This window comes from Aulonocara stuartgranti, assembly GCF_965226115.1.
Source record: "Aulonocara stuartgranti genome assembly, chromosome: 17".
NCBI lineage: Eukaryota > Metazoa > Chordata > Actinopteri > Cichliformes > Cichlidae > Aulonocara > Aulonocara stuartgranti.
The window spans coordinates 18,219,525-18,240,931 of record NC_138953.1 but is presented as its reverse complement, the minus strand read 5'-3'; the positions used below and the strand labels follow the sequence as shown (position 1 = coordinate 18,240,931).

Here is a 21,407-nt window from a genome sequence, read left to right as displayed (position 1 = left end):
TTAATAAGTAATACAAACTAATTGTAAACAACTGTCATGTGTAGGACTTAGACTTTGACCTGTGGTCTCTGCTATGAAAAAGTTGAAAATAATGGGGGAAAACAAATCAAACTGGAGACGGTGCTTATAATTACAGAAAATTATTTTAGTTCGGTAGAAAATCTGAATATGTGTCTGTTGTTTCTGCCACCTTTGGTCATAAACCCAGTTGACTGTTGACCCCTCAGAGCAACTCTGGTGGAGACCGGAAGTGCAGACAGAGGCAGGTCCGTGTTACAGTTCCGTGCTGCGGCTTCTCTGCGGCCTGTGTGAGGACCAGTGAGCGGAACCTCCTCACACTTAGAGCACATGAAGAAGTAGTCCCTCCCACGCGGCTGCCTCTGTCCGTGGTGCTAGGGTCGGCTCCTCCGCGGTGCTGCGCCTCAGAGACGCGTCACAGCGTCGGTCTGAGACAAGCTGAAGTCCGCGTGCAGCTCAGGGTCCGGAGTTCTCGGTGGATTCAGACGTTACCGGCTGCCATCCCCGCTCTTTCATCTCCCATCACGCTTACTGCCGGGGCGGCCCCGCCACCTCCGCTACCTCCTTCACGCTCATTGGTTCTCCTTCTTGTCGCTTTTCCTTTGCAACTCCTGATTGGCTTTCCTCCATCAACCATGCTCCCGTTTTTATTTGCAAGCAGTCTGGACCAATCGCAGCTTGGCTTGCGGCCAGAGGGCGGGAGGAGGAAGATGGGGCGGGGCCAGAGTCAGACTGACAGAAATGGGGGAGAAGGGGCAGATTTGTGAGGAGAAACTAACCCAGCAGAGCTCTTTGTGCTCATGTGACGAGGTAGAAAGTGTACAGGGGCAGGTGTGGGTGAATGTTCGTCCTGCTGAGGGGCATTTCTGCTACCCCCCCCCCTCGCGTCTCTGTCTCAGGAAGTTGAGAGTGGAGTGAACGCTGCTGCTGCCATGTTTAAACCTGCAGAGCATCCATGTTAAAGGAGTAAACAACACAAAGACTGTTCTGCCCGAGTCAGCTCCACTGCGACGCTGGGCAGGAGTTTAAACAAGCATTATTTCACATGTATGACAGGAATAACATGTGTTCACGAAAAAAAGCCACACTGGGTTTATTTTTGATAAATATCCACACTTAAAGTCATCTTTATTTTTTTTTAAATAGTTTTAATTTGTATAGTTGATGTCACATGTAACAAAAATCAGTCTTTTATGAATGCTTCAAATCCAACCTATTTACATCACTACTTACTGTTTAATGCCTTTAAATACCCATCCTTTCTTTTCCTTCCACTCAACCACTTTAAGTGAACATATTTTGGTGTGTTTGTTTGTTGTGTTAAAAATATCAGTGCAGATGTGCCTAACTGTGAAAATGACAAAACCTTTACATCACAAAAACATACACAATGTGAGTTTGGTGTAGTTTATTTTTTATTAAATCAACAGGTTTTCATTTCTGACTTTTACTCATATTGTGTATCCTGATGCAGCTTAATTAACAAAATAACTGTGCATGTGGTACCTAACATCAAAACATTATGACTCAAAGAAGCAGCTGACACAGCCTACATATTATTTATCATGCACATTAAGTATTAATGAGGGTTAGGATATTATTAGTAGAGAAATCTAAAGTTGCTGTGAGTTTCCAAACAGGTGAGGGTCATGTGATGCAGGTTGGCTTGTGTGAACTGGGTGTAGCTGTCATATTAAAGCCCTGTTATGACTTTTAAAGCTTTATTATGTTTATTTTCTGTAAAGCTGCTCACAGTTTTTGTGTGTTATTTTTAATCTCATTTAATGGTATAAAAATACAGTATCTAAGCTTAAAGTGATTATTATATGTGGGCATCCTGTGGATAAAAGACCATTTTCGGATGTTAGGTAAGCCTTTAGTTTGTTAGTGTTGCAGCTGAAGAAACTTTTTATAACTTATATCCTAAATCTATGTGGATTTTCTATACATGTGTTATATATGTGTTATATTTATAATTGAAGTCTGTAGAATAACTAGAGATTTTGTAATGACTGTAATGAAGCAATTTTATTTACAATCCAGCACTTTAGGTTTGAATGTGAAAAGCTCAGTGTAATTCACACATTGACCAGCTTTTATTTATCTTTTCTTTTAACTAGACCTCTCTGAACCATCAGAGTGTGACTAGGTGCCGTTTTATTGCGACCAAAGGGGTAAAAACACGACTTTTAATCATAAAACCTGACTGTAACTACCCCCCCCGCTCACTGCGCATGCGCAGTGAAGCAGGGAGGAGGGGGTCTGCTCTCGCTGCTCCATCCGGGAACTTCAGAATTACCATTGACAGCCGAAGCGCAACTTTTCCCCAGGCAAAGTGAAATCAAGCCGCGGACTCGGACAAAATATAGTCCCCGTTTTTCAACTTAAAATTAGCGAAAGAAAAGCGACCCGGCTGCCCGGTCAGACCCGTCGACGCTCGGTGGTCTTCTGGAGAGGAGCCGTGCGAAGCCCGAGCTCTTCCCGCCGGGTTTGGAGCACTTTTGAAGACGGGCGGAAAGTGGGTGATGAGTCCTGGGCTGTAAAAAGAAGCGAGAACTTGCTTTGCAGCCCGAGTAGTTCTTCTTTCAATTGTTATTGTCGCTTAAAAAAATCTTTAAAATCACTCAAACTTGGTCTCGGCCGCGTCGAAAGTGGGAGAAAAGTGCTTTCCTGGTCGGAACATGGAACTACAAGGCCTGCAAGAGGCGCTGAAAGTAGAGATCCAATGTCATCAGGTAAACGAAACATCGTGTTGTTCTCGCCTTCAGTGGCGTTCCGAGCAGCGGGCTCAGAGCTGCTCACTCCCGGGGAGCAACTCTGCGACATCTCGCTGCTTAAAATGTCCGCCGGCGGCCGTTTCCCGGTCCCGCTGACCGAGGGCACTTTGGGCAGCACTTTGTCTGATTGCCGTGGCTGTTTTTCTGCGAGCAACAAGAATGTGGAGCGGTGATAATGCGGTGCTGCTGCTGGTGCTGTGTGGCGATCAGGACGCGACCTGAATATTTATGAAGAGGTGCAAAGAGTGCGGCTTTGTTAACTTGAGGCACTTTTTCCTGCATGTAGTGGCGCAGATGAAGCGGCAGCCGCAGGTAATTATGGCCGGACTGTGTGAGAAACTTTATCGGCTTAAACCCGCTCTGCGTGAAGTTTCCCCGCTGGGTGGGGGTCTCTGAAGGGCATACCGGGGCCGCTTCTCTGCCCCGCTCTGCGGGCTGGAAGTGGCTCCTGCTCGGCCTCTCAAAGTTGTGTAATGTTGGGGGAATTTTAGCGTCCATTTTGAGTTGGTCGACATGTTTCTGGAGAGCGGGGATGAGAGCGGAGCGGCTCGGCGGACAGATGGAGGAGCTGTGCCGGACTTTGAGTACCTCACACAGCTCTCAGAACCATCATGGAGTAGTTTAATTTCAGCGTATTTGACACGGTTTACTCTGCTGCTGTTAGTCCCTCTTGGTCACATGACCTCAGAGGGTGCCTTTGATTCGCTTTCACTTTTCTTTAATACTCGGTCTTTATGTGGAGGTGGCGGATGTTTGGTTAACTTTGAGGCGGATGCTGCGGAGCGTGGAGCCGGGCTGGATGGTGTTCAGCACCGCGGACAGCTCCTCGGAGCTCCTCCGCGGCGCTGCACCGCCCCGCCGGCCGGTCCCAGCCCGGCAGCAGCGCACCCAACTTCCCCCTCATTTATCAGAGGAAGAAGAAGGAGCTGCTCTCCATCCGTGCACTCTTTCTCTTCTGTTTGTGTCTCACTTTATTTCCTACACAGTGCAGCTTCCTCAGCTCCTGATTGGCTGCTGGTAAACTTTAACTAATCCATCTTCTTCTTTAGTTTGGTAGTGGAAGCTTCCATTTTGAGAGGAAAAAAAGGGGGGGGGGGGTTACTACCTCCTGCCCCCCTCCTACTCCTACTCCTCCTTTTCCTCTTCCTCCCCCTCCTCTAGCTGAAGAGGAAAAAAAGTCTGCAGAGTTTCAGGCAGGAGGAGGAGGTGGTGGAGTAAAGGGGGGATGGGCCCCATTCATGCCTAACATTACCATTTTGATTGCTTTGATGCTGTTTTTGGTGTGGAGGAGCAGGGGGAGGGGAGACAGCGACAGAAAGCTCAGTCAGCACGGCACACCGATGTTTTTAATTACCACGCTCCTCTTTCTCTCTTTTTAGTGACCTTTATGTTTCCTCCTTAAAACACAGCGGCCTTCAATCCTCCATGCACACGTCTAAACACATTTATCTACATTTACAGAAATAACATGAACTCACAGCCGAGCAGGAGGGTGGGGGTTAGAGAGGTAAAAGGAAAAGCCCTGGAGGTCATTTCAGGGTCGTGGTTTGAGGCCTAAAGGTGGATGTTTGTGAGGAGCGTCGGAGGAAAGGCTTCGATATCCACAAATATTTGAAGCAAAAATTTGAGAGAACTTTCTCCACGGCGCCCCAGAACCAGCTTTAATGTGTTTGATGAAGGCATGTCACAGTTTACCTTCAAAGTGCAAACATTCAGAGCTCTTTATTTATTATTACAGCATTTTTGAGCCCTCATAACTTCATATCTACACCAAAAAAAAATAACAACACATTTTTAAGATCAGTTTTATCCCACTGTGAGAGTTTCCATCTGAAGAACTGTGACCTTCAGTGAGGATCCATCACAGTCTGAATAAACTGCAGTTTGATCTGTGACATGGAGGAGCAGAAACCAACACTGGTGTTTGATCTGTTTCCTTCACAAAGTGCATTCTGGGTAAGTTTTGAAGGCTGGTATCAGCATGTAGGACGGTGGAGGTGTCTGTGAGGCACCTGAATGCTCTACTTTCACCTACATGTGATGCCAGGATCATCTTCAAGTTGTGATTTATTTGCTATACTTAATGTTTAACACTCACGATTAAAGTTTAGGGCTGTAACATGATGTGGTAGTAAATTGTGCATATGATGTTGATTAAACAGCTTCAGGTCCTGAAAAAGTTCTTTAAAAGCCTTGAAGGGGGGACTGGAAGGGCCTGGATCACAGACTGAGCAGGTGCAGCTGATGTTTGAAGAAGGATGAGGTGTGATGGAGCCGAGAGCTGTTTTTGTGTTTGGAAGTGTTGTTTCTGGTATTTCAGGCAGATATCGTTTACACAATCCCTCAGAGGCCTTTAGCACAGCGGTCTCCAACCTTTTTTGCGCCACGGACCGGTTTATGCCCGACAATATTTTCACGGACCGGCCTTTAAGGTGTCGCGGATAAATACAACAAATAAAACTAGTACTGGTACCGAAAAAAAGAAAATTTATTCATAACACACGTGAAAAGACCCAGGAAAACCGAGTTAACGATAAAAACGATAACAAAATAACGCTGAAAACCGATAAAACCCCTGAAAACTATACATTTCACATCTGAGCTTCAACTCTTGCGGCCCGGTACCAAACGACTGACGGACCGGTACCAGTCCGAGGCCCGGGGGTTGGGGACCGCTGCTCCAGCACATCCTGTCGTCTGGTCCCCTATAAAGGCAGCTTTAGCTCGCTTCACATTCATCTATTCATTTAGTTTATCCAGCTGATTTAGAATTAAAGTTCAAGGAAATCTGATTAGTTTCTTCTTTTTCTTTTAAAGTTTGGAGAAGTCTCAGTTTTCCAAAGTCTGATCTCAGTCTTGGCCAAAGTAACTGTGGTTATGATCATGCAAGTTAGTACAAAAGCACCTCTATAGTCAACAGGAAGTTAAGAGTAGAGAGCATTAAAAGAAAATGCATCTGTAATTATAGTTTCATATGAAATCATTTTTTAAATCATCATTAAATCTTTTTTATCATTTATTCTCAGTAATAAAAAAAGGATCCATGTTGAACCTCCAGTGGTTTCGTGCCCCATCAGTGGGGCCCAGGCCCACAGTTTTAGACCCGCTCAGTGATTTTATTTGTATGAAACGTTTCTTCTTTAAGTTCATTTCGAAATTGGGATGATGTAAACGCTCAGGTCTCTGCTGTTTTGAATTTTCTTAAAGGTCGGGCTGGTTTCAGGCGTGTTCCTCACCTTGCGTAGAAGCAGGTGGAGCTCGCTCAGGTGTCTGAAGGTAAATCTGTGTGTCTGTGGATGTGGAGCTCAGGTGAGCACAGACTGATGACAATAGACGTGGCGTGATCTGTGACAGCAGGGCTGGATGTCTGTAGAACCTCTTTAAATCAGTCCAGCTGAATGCTTTCACACACATTAAAGATCCAGCACCAGATGATGCTCGACAGGTATGATTCCATGTACCCAATCCTCATCATGTTTATCACACACAGTGGGTTACTTCTCACATTCACATCTTGAAAGTTTAATACTGAACATTAAGTGTATCTCTAGTGTTTAGTTGTGGTGCATTGACATAGGCTGATGATGGCCTTACATTAGTGTGCGCTGTGTGTTGATGGCGAGTGAGAAAAGAACAAAAAAATAAAACCAAACAATAAAACCGTAAAGTCAGGGAGGCGCACTGACTGCAGGATCTTTGATTTGATTGGTCGCTAGGCAATGTGTATACCTGTTGATCTCTTATCTGGAGCAGGTTAAGTCTGCAGCTTAATGTTGCCATGGCGATGTACCTTGCAAGGAAGTGAATCACCTGCTTAGTTTTTGATTTATTTATTTTTTTCATAAATAAATTGAAGCAGAAAAGGTGAAAGTGGTGCTGTGAGTGTGAGCGTCTCTCCTCGGCTGACGTGCCCACCTTTCACCTGGCTGGTGCTGGAAAGAAAATGACTTCACTGATTCGTTGCCGCTCTGCTTGCTCCCTGTTGCGTCATGGCGGTCTCGTCAGGCGGAGCCCATCAGACGTGTGTTTTTAATGTTTGTCCCATTTCTGTGCTGGAAGTGAAACAAAGACCACACCAAAGCCATCATCTGTAACCATGGTTACATCTCACTTTAACCGTGTGCGAGCGTCATTAAGGCTTTTTTAAAAGTTTCACATGGCTGCAGCTGCACAGATATATGTATGTGATGAAGAGGGGGGCGAGGAAGGCTGCTTTCATCGAAATGTGTTTGTGTGAATGCAGCCCTCTGATTGGCTACTGCTGGATGGTGTGCTTTTTAAAGATGATGGGTGACGCTGGAATGACCTCATGTTGATCAGTGAGGTTAGAGAACATCACTGAAGCATCAACTGTTCCTCTGACGTTCAGCAGAGGCAGCAGTGAGTCAGTCCCACAGATGCCCAGGGTTAAAACCTTACAGCGGAAATGAACATCTTTACAACCTGACAAGCTGTCAGCTGTTTCTACTGGGTGAACTCTGTGAGGTCTCAGCCATCATCAAAAATAAGCATCCCTGACCCTCAGCCATAAGAAAATTGCATTTTGGGCCTTTGAAAATTGTTCCCCTTGAGCCTCATCAGGCTTCCAAACAGTCACAGTTTGTTTCTAAACAACACTGGACTGATTTCCCAGACATGGTTTAAGTCTGTGACGTAAACTTTTATTTTTAAAGTGGAAATCTTCCATGCGAACCTCTCCTTTAAGTGTTCAATATAGAGTTTACTAAGTTTACCTGTCGTCCTGATAGGTATTGGCTCCAATGAACCAACGCAGCAGTGGCTGAATCTTTAACATTCAAAGGCCATCCATGTTTGCAGCCTTTAGTGTAAACGTGCTTCAGAGAAATGCTGCTGAGCTGATGTTTGCATTTATAGCTGAGATAATGACGTCAGCATGTTGTCCTGGCTTGAGGTTATCTCGGCCTACACTGGAAGGATAAGACTTCTGTAGCCTCCGAGCTCGTACAACTCACTCTCAGCATCTGCAATACTCATCACCAACTTGAAGCTGCTTTTACTTATGTAGCACCAAGTCACGACTACAGTCTCCTCATGGTCTCCTCATATTGTAAAGACGACACAGTATTAGAAAAAACCCTCCAATAATCGAGCAGCACTTGGTGACTGTGGGGAGGAAGAACTACTTTTTAGCAGGAAGAGACCTCCAGTAGGAGAAGGTTCATGTCTGTAGTTCCAGTGACAATGATGTAAGCAGTATCTGTTTGTGCTGACATCATTGTCATGCGACCAGTAATGTGTTTGTGTTTGTTTTCACTAAAATGCTTCCAGAGTCGAGGTCAGCGTGGAAACAGGAAACGTCATGCAGCCTCAGGCGTGTGTCATAAGGTTTCGAGTGAGATTTGACGACTCTAAATGAAGCAGGCGGGCAGATGAGGTGCTTAAACTTCACAGAATAAAAAATGATCATTTATTTAACTTTGTACACTGTGATCGCTGCTGAGCCTCCAGGATTCTGATAACTCTAAAACAGGACAGTGTTATTTAGCAGGAGTGATCACCTCCTGCTCCATAACCACGAGAAGAGCTGAAATCTAAAGGTCGCCAGCTTTTTGTTTTGTTTTGTGCTTTTTGGTGTATCCTGGTTCATGTTTGTGATGCATGCTGAAGTCATTTCTGCTGCTTTTTAAAGTAGATTTCAGCAGAAAATCAACCCTGACCGTCTGCTTGTGTGAGCTGCTGCTGCACACTCTCTGCTCTCTCCTCCAGCTGTGAGCAGCTGCTCTGTTTGCTTTGTGTGCCGCTCTGTGGGACGGCAGTCACTGTGTTTACTCGCTCATACGAAACCAGGTTACTCAGAAATCGGTCATCATGCGCTGTAGTAACCTGGTTTGTGAAGAGCAGGTGTGTGCATGCAGGAGCGTCTCAGTAATCCGGAGTGTGTTAGTGCTACGCTCAGATTAAACTTGTGGATACAAACGTGCAGCTTTCATGTCAGCTGAGTTTTGTCTCTCAAGGACTCTTTGGGGCTTTGAATCTCAGTTCTGTAATAAACAGTCAGGTTATATATATGCAACTTTTTTTTTTTCATCACTTCCACTAAAAATGTTTAAAAACAAAAAAAAAGAGAAGGGTTTTTGACATTAAGCAGCTCCCAGTGTATGTAAAGATCAAGTTTTTACTGTCCATACTGGTACTAGTAAGACTACTAAAGTGTGTCAAGTATATTTACCCAAGTATTGCATTTAAGTCCTCAGATCAGCAGCTGTTCATACAAGTTACTAATTAAAAGTAAGATTTTACAAGCAAAGCAAATGAGGAGGTATTAAAAAACCAACAACAGGCAGTCAGCCGAGAAGAATTTATTTACCAAGTACTCAGAACAACAGGAGGACTCATCGCCTTCAGTGTAGTTCTGTCACCCACCCAAAGGCCTTTATGATCCAGTCTAAACTCTGGTTTACTGTCTAATTACAAGATTACACTGATTAATCTGTAAATAAGCAACATATGGACATAAAATGGAAATAATAAGAGCATAAAGGCAGATTTGGCCCCGGGGGGTGTCTAAGATCAGATAAGAAATCAGGCCCACCTGCTGTGGAGTCTGTTCTTTGCTCATTTTTCATTGAAATCAGTGAAAATCAGCTGAGACTTTTGGAGCTGGTTAGTGAGGCAGCGGTGGGGTGATTAGAGCCATGAGACGTGGCTGAAGGTGGGGAAATAGTGATGGGGTAAATACAGAGAGGCAGGTGTTAAAAACTGCCTGCTTACCTCAGAAACAGTTTACAGCCGTTTAAAGACTCTGCCTCCTTGGTATTCACTTATTTCAGTTTTGCACATAGATTAGTCAGTGAGGGTCAGAGGTCAGCCTGGTATACTGAGTCAGACTTCAGCTCTGCTCATTAGCTGGACATTGGAGAGCGTGGGCCAGAGGCGGGCCATGACGTCCGTCCATCCATCCGGATTTCAGGGAGCGGTACCCTCCATTTTTCCTCATCGTGGTTGTACCAGCGAGCAGGAGATCTTTCCCAGCATCTGAAAACAAACTCGGGGGTCTAATCCCTCAGCGGCTCATTACCAGCTTCTGCAGGGCTGATTAAGCCGTGTAAAGGTTTAGGGATTTCTGCTGGACTAACCGTGGTTTAACAAAGCAGACTGGTGTAAAGGACAGGCTTTTCTCTGTTGAGGCCAATCTATAGTTTTTTTTTTGTTTTTTGTTTTTAATAACTTTGCCCTCCTTTCTTTTTGCTTGTACGTCTTAGGAAACCTTGATTGGATAATTACCTTCACGGCCTCGATGTGCAGCGGTACAAAAAAGCAGCACATTCTTAAAATGTAAAAGTACTTTACTTGAAATGTTCCCTTCTTTATTATACAGAAGTAAATATAATAGTTTTTGGTGCGCTGCATTGATCTGCCAGCAGGTGATGATCTTAAAAATACAAACAAAGGATTATGAGGGATTAAACGCTTACTCGATTCCCCTAAAATATCAGCCAGGTCCTCCGTTTAAAGCCCAACTCAGCCCAAAGCTCACGTCTCAGTTACCCCCTCACTTTTCCTCCTGATGTGTCCTCTCCACACTGACACCTTTAGGCCCTCCTTCTTCTGCTTCTTCTGCTCAAACACTCTAAACCCGGTGATGTATTTCAGACTGAGCACCTCAGCAGGAAGTGCTTCAGTCTGATGTTCCAATGCAGGATGCTAACTTATCCGTCAGTATGATCGGGAGCGTCCGGGCTGGAGACCTGTCCAGGGTACCTTGGTGCATGCTGGGACACACCTGGGTCCCATCACCTTGAACAGGTTAGAGAAAACTAAGGAGCCGATTTCACAGGCATGGCTACCACAGAGAGCATCTCACTTTTAGAGAGAGGGACAGGAAGTGACTGACAGCTCTGTTTTTCAATCAGACAGCTGCAGCCAATCACGATAATCACAATGATGACTATTTTGGCTGTCACAGGTTTCCAGAATCCAGACCTCAGATCTTCAGTTTGTTATTGCAGCAGATGAATTAAAACCACTGCTCTGTTTTTCATCTTATGCTTAAAACTCCCACTGTGTTCTGTTTCTTCTCGGAACGTCATTAGCTTTTCATTGGACTGTAAACTTAGGGACGCATCACGAGTTCCCATTTTCAACCTTGTGATTTTAGATCTGATTTTGTGCCACAAACAATCCAAAACTCGTCTTTCAAAAAAACCAAAAAAACAGTAGCAATTCTGTTTGCTGTGGACGCCATCTAGACTGAATTTGCACATTTCATGGTTAAGCCTACAGATTGAATTATTTGTCCTGAAGCTGAAAAAATGGACCGCTTACTCTCTCTGTCTATAGTTAAAGCTGAGCGTTCAAGAAATCCTTTGAGAATTCATAAAGGTTTGACCATCCACAACTCCATGAAGCATTGGTGATACATCCTTGGAAATCTTTTAATTATCCACAGCTGTCACCTTTGACTCTGGGAACATGTGATGGAGATTTTTGATGAGGTGTGAATAAGAGGTGTATTTATACAAAGTTCAAAGGTTCTTGAGGAGTCTGGGCTGCTGAAAGGTCCATAAAACCTTTAAAAAAAAAAAAAAATTTCATCCATTGAGCGAACAAACTGAACATCTGTGAGTTTCAAACTAACGGTCAGACAAAATAAGATACTTAGAGTCAGATCTTGTGAAGGTCATTTTGATTAGATTGAACAGTGAACTTCAAAAATCCAGTCCTAATGGAAACCATAGTAGACCCAATCTCCACCTTCCTTATTTGAGTTTCTGAAACTTATGACAATTGAGGAGGACTCGGTACTTCATGTTTGTCATGAAGTTTTCAAACATCCAGGACTTTTTGTCCCTGTTAGCTTTAATAGCAGGTAAAATGTGTCTCAGAAGCACCCGACAAATTACTTTGTGATGCAGCAAATATTGGTGCTTCTCATGCTCTTATTTTGAAGTTTTAAAAGGCATCATTGATTATGTGGACACTTCCTTTAGCTAAGCTCTTTCTGTTTGATCTGTGCTCATATAATTTGTGGTTTTGCAGCTTTAAATCCTCATAGTTGACTTTTGAGACGTGTGTGTGTGTGTGTGTGTGTGTGTGTGTGTGTGTGTGTGTGTGTGTGTGTGTGTATTCAGGCTGATAGGATAACAACCAAAGGGCATCCACATATCAGCCTCACGAAGCAGCAGATCCCTGTTGAGTCTCAGAGGAGCGTAAATCTGCTCTCGTTTGTCCCCGTGCTGTCGCAGCGGCAAATTGTCCCCTTTTTTGTTTGCAGACTCGTTTTAATCATTCCTGGAAGGCACGCTCGGCTTTAATTAAGAGCAACATGGCAGGAAAGCCTGTGATGACTCCTCCAGAGGGAGGGCAGGGCTGTTCTTTACCCGGGTGTATCACATACCTTCAGACGGGACCGGGGCCGCCAGCTTTGTTTTGATTAATTCTGCTTCAGAAAGTGGAGATCGGCCGGTTTGTGCGGCGTCTTTTCGGCCGCATTACCTTCATTAAGTCCTGAAAAGAAGACAAGATGGAATTCAGGAAATTGGGGCGGCCTTTCAAGGAGCCGGCTTACAGTTTAGGGAAAGATGGAAATCAGTTTTTCTTTCATTCAAATCACTACAAAGCTCTCCACTTCCTGCACACGCTGTCCATTTTAGACAGGTTTACTTCATGCTTATTAAAACATCATCTCATAGGACCTTACAGGCTGCTTGCTATTCAACACATACTGTGATCTGATCCAAAGTCTGTAATTATTCATGGAATTACAAACATGTCAAATAGAAATACTGTAATGTCTTGCAAGGGAATACTTTTTTATCTGCTGCACAAAATAAAATAACCACAAATTATTTCTCACAAGGTGAAATTAAAACTTGACTTCCTTTTTGATCACAGGTGTTATTAATGGCAGGTATTTCAGTGCTTTTGTCTGAGGAGCCGTGTGCGGCTGGTAAACAGGTTGCAGATCACCTGCTGCAGGCGCTCGGCCCTCCATCCGAGTGACAGCTCCTTATTACAGAGCAGCAAACAGCGATTTCCAGAGAAAAGTGCTGATGCGGCGGGAGGCGAGAGGCTGCGATGAATTAACCCGTGTTGACTGCCGCGCTGCTGTTTCCCTCGCCACAGCACTCTGTCATCTCTCTGCATGCGGTGGCAGGACGTAATGGAAAGATGTTTTCTTTTCTCATGACTCGCACTGTAAAACCAAAACACACATCTGAGCTCTTTTGGTTTTACAGGTGGTGCACACATGAAAGCAGGCTCTCATGGACCACGTTAGAATCTCAGCTTCATGCATGTGGAGCTGTTACAGGTAGCATGCAGACCTGTCTGAAGGGCCAGCTTTTTAAACCAGGTCTGAGCTCGGTGGCCGGATTCACCGGCCTCTTTCTCCCTGATTTATGTTCGAGGACTCAGAGTCTCTCTGACTTTGACTGGTATTAAATGCTTTATGGTGAATTACACCCTGACAACAGTTCACCCAGACTTTTGCTCTTTTTCTGTCCTGCAGACGAGTTTTTGTTGTTTACTGTGAGGTGAACTCTTTCTGCCTCCTGAGTGACCCTCAGTAACCTTGAATCTGTAGATTCAGAAAGTCCATCTTTCTGTAGCTTTATTTGTTGTTTGGAGCTGAACGGAGAGGAAATCGTAATGAGGGGAAAGTTTGGATAAACTGGGAGGGATCGATATGAGTGCTGAGCATGAGGTGAGTGCTCCATGCTGTACTGTAGCTGTATGAAGTGTGTGCACTCTGCAGGAGAAGGAAGCTACTGTTGCCTGCTTTTTCCTGTTGTGTGATGAGAGAGTGGCCGGAGCGGAGACGTGCCCATCGATCGTCCGAAAATATCCGATTCTATCAAAACTATTTCAGAGTTTTAAGCCTGCTGCTGAGATATGAAAAACATCTTCCACGTTAAGCTGTTCTACTGCGAGACATGGTGGAAGTGAATCCAAGAAACTGTCACTGTTTCTCGATCTGGCTTCTTTGATCCAATCAGATGGAGCAGATTGCAGCCGTGTTTTTTCCTCTGTGAAAAAATGCAGTATTTGTGTTTCATCATGCAACCGATCGATTACTTTACTACAACAACAACAACAACAAATGCAGTGATTTCTAGTTTACAGAGCTGGAGGAAATCATAGATGGATCCTTTCTTATCATTATAATCAGTTGCTTGTGGGACTTTTCTTGCAAATATACTTCTTATATATACAGTTTTCTCAAAAGTGCATGTCCTGCATTATTAACCATTAAATTTGTAATGAAAGGTTACACCACCATAATTTCATTGCACATGTACAATGACAATAAAGGGTTATTTTGTTGTATTATATCTTTTTCTAGCCATTCTGATGATTTGGCTGATTTTTATTGCACTGCCAGTGTGAAGATGGAGATCCTTCAGGTTTAAGCGGCTACCATCCTCTCCTGTTAAGGAAACTCTAGCTCCTGTCTGTTAGCATGTATTCTCTGAGCTCCCACTCAGTGTCAGGAACAATCAAAACTACAGCAGTCTTAAAAGTGCTGAATGATTTTATCGATAAAACAATCAACAAGCAGTGGCATGTGGCCTTTTTTTAAGGCATCTCACAGAGTGGATCCTGCAGCTGTAAAGCACAGACTTGGTTTGGGAATGATTTATCGGGCAGATGTCAGTGTGTACAGACAGAATGAATCACTTCCAGCTTGTTTAATGTAACTGAAGGCGTTCCCCAGGGTTCAGTACTGGGGCTGCTACTGTTTGTTTTATATATGAACAGTCTGAGACTCTTACAGACCTTATAGCTCTTAGCCAGCAAGGTATGTGGTGTGTTCAGGTCAGATGTCATTTTGTAGACTCGGCTGTGCTGTTCTTATTTATAGAGCAGGTGAATCTTCAGTCTGCTAGCGGCTGATGTGGTCGAATGTATCTGAAATGCTGAAGAAGTGATGGGAGCACACATCCTTCAGAAGTGTGTGAATATTTGTTTGATATTATTTGAACTTTTCTGGTGACTAAGATCATGATCTAACTATACTTTTAAATAAAAGGATCATTTTTTTCACTTTTTCCATCTTTTTTTTTTTTTTTTTAAAGGAAGAGTTTTATTAGTATAACAATATGACGTTATGTTAACACAAGGTCTCTTTATGCTTTAAAATATTTATTTTCTGTCATTTTCACATTTTATCTGAGTTTGTTGCCTTTTCAAATGATACTGTGACTTCCATTAAGCTAAATTTAGACACAGTTAGATCACAGGATTTAAATAGTTCTCTGCCACAGTAAAGTTGAACATTAATAAAAGTTTACATGCTCATAATCAGTGTAAACACATTATTAAACGTGGTGATTTTTCTCTTCTTCTGTGGTGACTTTTGAAGGTGGCGGGTGGAGATGTCCCTCAGCTCTGTCAGTCGGCCTTTGGGAATCCAGAGAGTCGTGCACTGAGGCGCCACGGAGCTCGGATTATCAGGCTCAGAAAACCGTGAAAATCACTGTAATAATTCAGAAATTGCCTCCCCGCGTCGCGCTGCGAGCCTCTTCTTCTGTTTTGAGGATTTGTGCTTGTGTAGCGGAGACAAAGCGGCAGCAGCTCTGTAATCTGCTCGTTTGTTTATGAGCGAGCTCTGCTGGCCTTTGTGGTGGCGGCACTTTCAGCCCCGAATCATTGCTCGATTTCACGCCGCTCTGAAATTAACTGTTGCAGCTTCGACGTGAAATATCACCCATATGTACCTGCTTCAGGAGGTCAGAGAGGTAAATCTGGCTTAACAAACATACACCTGTGCTTTTTTTTTTTTTTTTTTTATGAGGGTAAGAGGTTCACAGCAGGCCTTACAGCTATGACAACATCCGTTAAATAAAATCAATGCACTTGGCTTGTATTTTAAAATGCAGACTTTTGTTTGGAAATAAAAGTCATGTTTTTTGCAAAATGACACCAAAGTCTTCATCAGTGGTGCTGCATGGTAATGCAAAGCTGTCAGCCAACCAGTGGACACCTTAGCTTTATAAATATGTTTCATGTTTACCTGTTTGATCCCTGCAGCAGGCATTTATCCATCAGCAAGTGTCTGTGAAGACTTTGGAGCTGCGTTTCAGGCCTTAAAACGCCATCAGCACAGCGTGGATCACAGCTCAGTGTTGGGATCTTCCCTAGACTAGAAACCTGGTCAGTTTAACCCCGGTGGTAAAAGTGTCCAGGAAGACTGCAGGTCAGCTCTCATGTGTACAATAACTGCAGCGTATTTAATGAGCTATGCACAGTTTATCTTCACACCTTGAATATTTTCGTAGTATGAACGTAAAGCTGCAGGCTGATAGGGTTGCAGCTGAAGTGCAACAAAAATGTCCAGCGTGGAACTCAAAGCTCTCAAGTTTCTGCACCTGACAGGAAGTGCTGGTTCACAGGAAGTGGTTCAGGGTAAAGCGTGTGGAGAGCGTGCAGTGCCGTCGGCCTGTCTGAGGTCAGTTAATGATCTCTGCTGTCGGGACAAAAGCCTCGCTTACTGGTTTTCCTCTCCTTTAATGAACTCCCTCACACTTCTCAGCCCTCACTATTGTGGCGTTTTATCGCCGTCCTCTGCCCTCACTTTTGTGCGTCCAGACCAGCAGATAAAAAGGTTTTATCTGAGAGGGTGGGAAGGTTAAAACTTAAAGGTTTTTATAACTCCTCTGAGTCAGACGTTCGCTCATGTGTCTGTTTGTTGTGGTCACATTCCCGTGGTTCGTATTCAGCCACTCTCTTCCTCCCACTCGCGTCCTCCTCGTGTTGGCCGTCCAGCTGACCGACGCGATGAATAATGTCTCTCTGAGGCGAACGATGAGGCACGAGCAGATTCCCTGACACGGGAGTGCTTTCATGCATAAGAGATCACAGTTCAGGTTTGAGTCACTGCTCGTCTGTCAGTCGGCGGACTGAGCTCGTCAGCGACTGACCTCTTCCTCTCTGCTTTCACTTTTGTGTCCTCATGACTTCCTGCCGCGAAGACAGGAAACGAGTCCCATCAGACTTCATGCTATATGATGAGAAAATCTGACTTTTCTGAAGATTTGAAAGTAACTTGCAGGTTTGAGCTCTGTTTTAAGGTTCGCTGAGACACTGGAGGCAACAATATAGAACTGAAGGTTTGGGCTTGGATCGTTTTGGGCTCTATGAGCTTTATTAGTGAATATTCAACCATTCAACAAGACAAAAGACCGTTATGATTCATTATGAGTTAATAACCAGGACCAAATTCAGTCAATTTCATGTGTATAATGCCACTTCACAACAACAGGTGATTAGACTCTACAATGTTGGAGAGAAAACTCCCCAAATAAGATAATGATGGTGGGAAGGAAGAAATTCTTCCAGCAGAAGCTCAGGACATGAAAGACAAAAATTTGATCTAGTGAAAAATTCCTGCGTTAGAGTAGCAAAAACTTCAAATATAACATGTAACAGTCTCAAAAAATAAAACTAACAGTCAAATAACGAGAACGAGAAATTTTCACAAACGAAAGGAGCTCATCCGTGTGTTTTATCGCAGGTCAGGGTTTCTAACCTTCTCTCCCATCTTATTTGAATAAATTATGAACCGCAGCTTTAAATCAGACCAACATGAAAAATGCATAAATAAATAAATCTCATTCATTGCCAATACATTTCTCTTATTAAATGTCAGCCTTCTTTACACTGATCTGCCCCGGGGCCAGCCCGAAATGTCTTAAATTCTTTTTCTTTTTTATTCTGCCGCAGTTTGGTGTCAGTTTAGCTTCACCCTACATGAATCTCTGTTAAAGTTTTAATAAAGCTACCACAATAGCCTGCTTTGTTTTAGAGAAATTACAAGCAGATATCAGAGAGCTGGACCCACTCGTCCTGCTGTTTACCCACAGACGCAACCTGCAGAGTGTGAACTCACCTTGAAAGCTGCAATTTAAAGGACTTCTTTCCACGGAGATTAGAATCAGGTCCTCGTTGAATCATTTTTCTTTCCTGTAAAGGGCACAGCATCAGGAGAGGCGACGGTATTGACTTTTTCCCTTGATAAGGTTTTCCAGTTCGGCTCGCTGTTGATAACCTGACGGCACGGCCAGGCCGGTTGAGGCCTCGGCGAGCGGCTTACCGGCTGACGCTGTGCACAGTCAGCAGCCAGGCCGGCCACAAGGCTCAGTTTATCATCAAACGCTGAGCTACATAGTGTCAGCATGCTTCATCGCACAGCAGGAAGTCAGAGAACAAGACGATGCCCAAAAACCTAAAGACAACAGAGGAAACTTTGCACCTGTGTTCATTTTTATGAACACATCATGTTCCTATTTGGTGAATATTTCACATCAAATTAAGCTTTGAGATAATGAAGCTGTGGAACAGAGACTCACCAATTGTGAGAGTGGAAGAAAAAAAAAAGGACAAATCGAGCTGGGCACCAAAAAACATATAATCCATGCCCCAAAATGTAAAACTGAGGACCTACATATCAAATGAATCTTCAAGTAACTGAATATTCAGTCGTCAGGCTGCTCTCAAAGCTCCTGATCCAAAACGCTGCTGTGTAATGGAGAAACAGTAGAACCTGGTGGAGACGGAGTCGATCCAATCATGAGACAAATACACTTTGAAGAAATAGCTGAATGACATCAGATGACCCCGACCAGCAATCCAGCCAGTCAGAAAACACGAGACAGGAAGAGGTGGGGCCATATGATGCGCAGCAACTGAACTCTCAAAATAAGAGCGAGGTCAGATTAAAAACATGGAGGTGGTCCATGATGTGGGTATGGTAAAGTCGGGTAACAACTCACAAAGATGGCCTGGCGTGCTCGGGAGTGTCGGGAGGTTAAAAGTTAACAGGTTAACCCGAGGAAGCCTTTCAGAGGAGAGTGACTAAAGCATTTTGGACTACCCTGACTTGAAATACCGAGAAACTTCAGACTGTTTGCCCCTTTTGGGGTCTCTGTAGTTTCAACTTCCAGATGAGAACCATGTTTGTGGTTCTGTATGGATTTATTTTTGATGGAAACAGATTATATTCTGGAACCTTTTCTGGGTTGGTAGAAAACGAAGAACACGCTCTGATTGGTTTACATGGGCCAACTCTTGTTTTGATGCCACCTGTCCCAAACCTGACGGATGAACCCTCTGACACTGACTGTTGATCCTCCTCCGTGAACAGGTGGGATTGTTTGGGTCCGATGTCGCTTGGTGATTTGATCAGTTGGAGGAGAGCGTGTATGGACAGGGTTGTGGTGGTGGTGGTGGTGGGGGCTTCCTGTACACATCTGATTCAATTAACCCTGAGACTGACAGGATGACGGCTGCAGCAGCCTGCTGCTCCCATAACCCACTTCACCGCCGTCTGTCAGAGAGCGAGAGAGAGCTCAGTGCAGCTTCTCTGCCTCATCCTGACAGCGTTGCATCGGATTTTCATCACGTTCCTGCAGCTGCTTTTCCAAACAGCAGGAAAATGTTTGATACTTCCGTGATGCACTGCGAGGCTTGAAGTTTGGTGCCGTTCAACAATAAAGCATCAGATGAAACCTGAAAAACAGGAGAATCAGATTAAATTCAGATTAGATTTACAGTTAAAATAAAATTTTATCAGACTTAACTCGAGGTTTGATGGAGAACGGAGGCGGAGATGACGGATTACTGTGACTGACAGATGGTAGAAATGTATATACTGTTCAGCCCACATCAGGCGGGTGGTGCCAGCTCTGAGCTGAAGAGAAAGTTTCTCCTTTCAAAGGGACAACTTCAGTTTTTCAACATATATACACTACCTGCCTCGCATGGAGACTGATTTTAGCACATTTTATTTTTATGTTTTCTGTCCATCTGAAAGAACAATGCCATCCAGTAATGGACACTGTCCTCACTCTTATTTTGAAAGTTCAGTCAGTGCAAACAAGTTAGCCCCTGCCCTTCCTGTCTCATGTTTTCTGGCTCACTTGTCTGGTTGCTGATAGGTTTTCTTAATGCATCTTGGACTGCAGCTGGTGATGGATCTTCTGCCCTTTCTGATCCCCGTTGGTACTCTTGCTTCACAATTTTGGATCAACTAAAAGCTTTTCAGATAACTTTTAGAGCAAGCTGATGATAAGGAATTACAATAGTCCTCCCTAAAAGACACAGTCTTTATGCATCCTTGTTAAAAAGGACTCTAACGTAGTGTTTTCTGATTACCCAAGGGAACCATGTATAATGTAAAAGTAATCAGCCTCCACGCACAACCCAGAGGAACTCTGTGTTTACCTGGTCAAACTAGAATCTATCAGATGATACAAATCACCGCAGGTCATTTCTTTGAATCCCCAACGATGTATTTAAGTCTCTGTAGTAAATTGTGAGGTCTGACAGGAACAGGAGAAGCACATCGTGGCCTCAGAGTGAAATCATTTCTGTTGTTGGGCATCTTTTGCTGCTGGTTTTGTGTTTGTCAAAATTTTGCTGCTCGGGTCATGACAATGATGACAAAAGAAGTGAAATGACTGTGTTTGCATCATTGCTTCTGTTTGAACATGGAGTGAAATGTGAGCTCAGAGGCGGTAAATCAGCTGGAATATGATGATAAATGTTTGTCTTTGTCTTCCTGTTTTTACCTGTCAGTAATTATTTGGCGCATGAGGAGTTGGCATCATTGTTTCTATAGGCTCTGTGTCTCGTTAGAGTGAAATACTCTGAGTGTGGGTGGCGTTGGTGGGACAGAGCAGAGCATTAAAATGCATGTGACAAACATAGACTGAATGAAATGCTGTTGGGTGGTGAACGCATGAAAGTTACTCCAGCTGGCTGAGTCGACTCGCTGGCAGCTCACCTCCACAGCAGACTGTGTGTGTGTGTGTGTGTGTGTGTGTGTGTGTGTGTGTGTGTGTGTGTGTGTGTGAGAGAGAGTGTGGTGGCAAACAGCTGGTGGGAAAAATTAATCCAGATGTAAGCTCAGTCGTGTAACAAGAAATAAAGTTCTATTAAGTGTCTTTCTTCCAACTTAGTCACAGAACAATAAAAATAATTCAGTTAAGTTCAGTTTTATTTTTATAGCCACAGCTGCCATCTCAGAGTGTTTTTATTTTGGAATTGAAACCAGTGACCATCTCTGGGCAGTCCAGCAAGTATAGTAGGGGTGTCCATGCTCTTTTGTAGGTGGAAATAGCTGCCGATGTGCCACTTGGGTCCAGTGCTCCTTCATTTCCTCAAATCAAACAAGCACTGAGGGTTAAAATGGTCGAGGTTCTTTCAGCTCAGTGTGGATGGTCTTTCAGGTGTTTCAGTGAATTTTAACATCCAACACCTGTGACCAAGAGGATTTATGAGGTCTAGGGAAACATTCAAATAGTTTACAGTAAGATGAAACAGGATAATGTCCTAATGACAGCAAAACCTAATCTAAAATATAACATTTCTGACACTTGGTGGGGTTGTTTGTCCGACTTTCAGGCTGAAAGCGCACTCATTAGACCCAGTTCTGAAAGGTTTTGGATAAGTTATCAGGAACAACATAACTGTCCCCTGCTGACCATAAGATTTAGGCTCTTTAAACTGTGGGGACTGACTAACTGCTGGAGGCTTTGCTGGACGTTAGAGGAACTGCAGTTTTCTAGCTTTGTTTTTCATCCCCGTAGGCCAACACGTGCTTTGAAATGATCTGATTACACCAGGAAGTACTCTGCTTATCTTACAAGC

The 21,407-nt window shown here is 43.9% G+C and overlaps 1 protein-coding gene across 2 annotated transcripts in view; it reads left to right on the top strand.

The window, feature by feature from the left end:
- The first annotated feature begins 1,187 nt into the window (after positions 1-1,187).
- phf21b (PHD finger protein 21B) overlaps positions 1,188-21,407 on the top strand; it is an 88,146-nt gene continuing 67,926 nt past the window's right edge. Inside the window, exon 1 of one of the 2 annotated variants that reach the window (XM_082509712.1) lies at positions 1,188-2,753. In XM_082509712.1, coding sequence (XP_082365838.1) covers positions 2,700-2,753 — 54 coding nt within the window. In that variant the 5' untranslated portion in view covers positions 1,188-2,699. Of the gene's footprint in view, positions 2,754-2,778; positions 3,108-21,407 lie in introns of those variants that run through there. The other variant, XM_082509711.1, reaches the window with a different exon arrangement.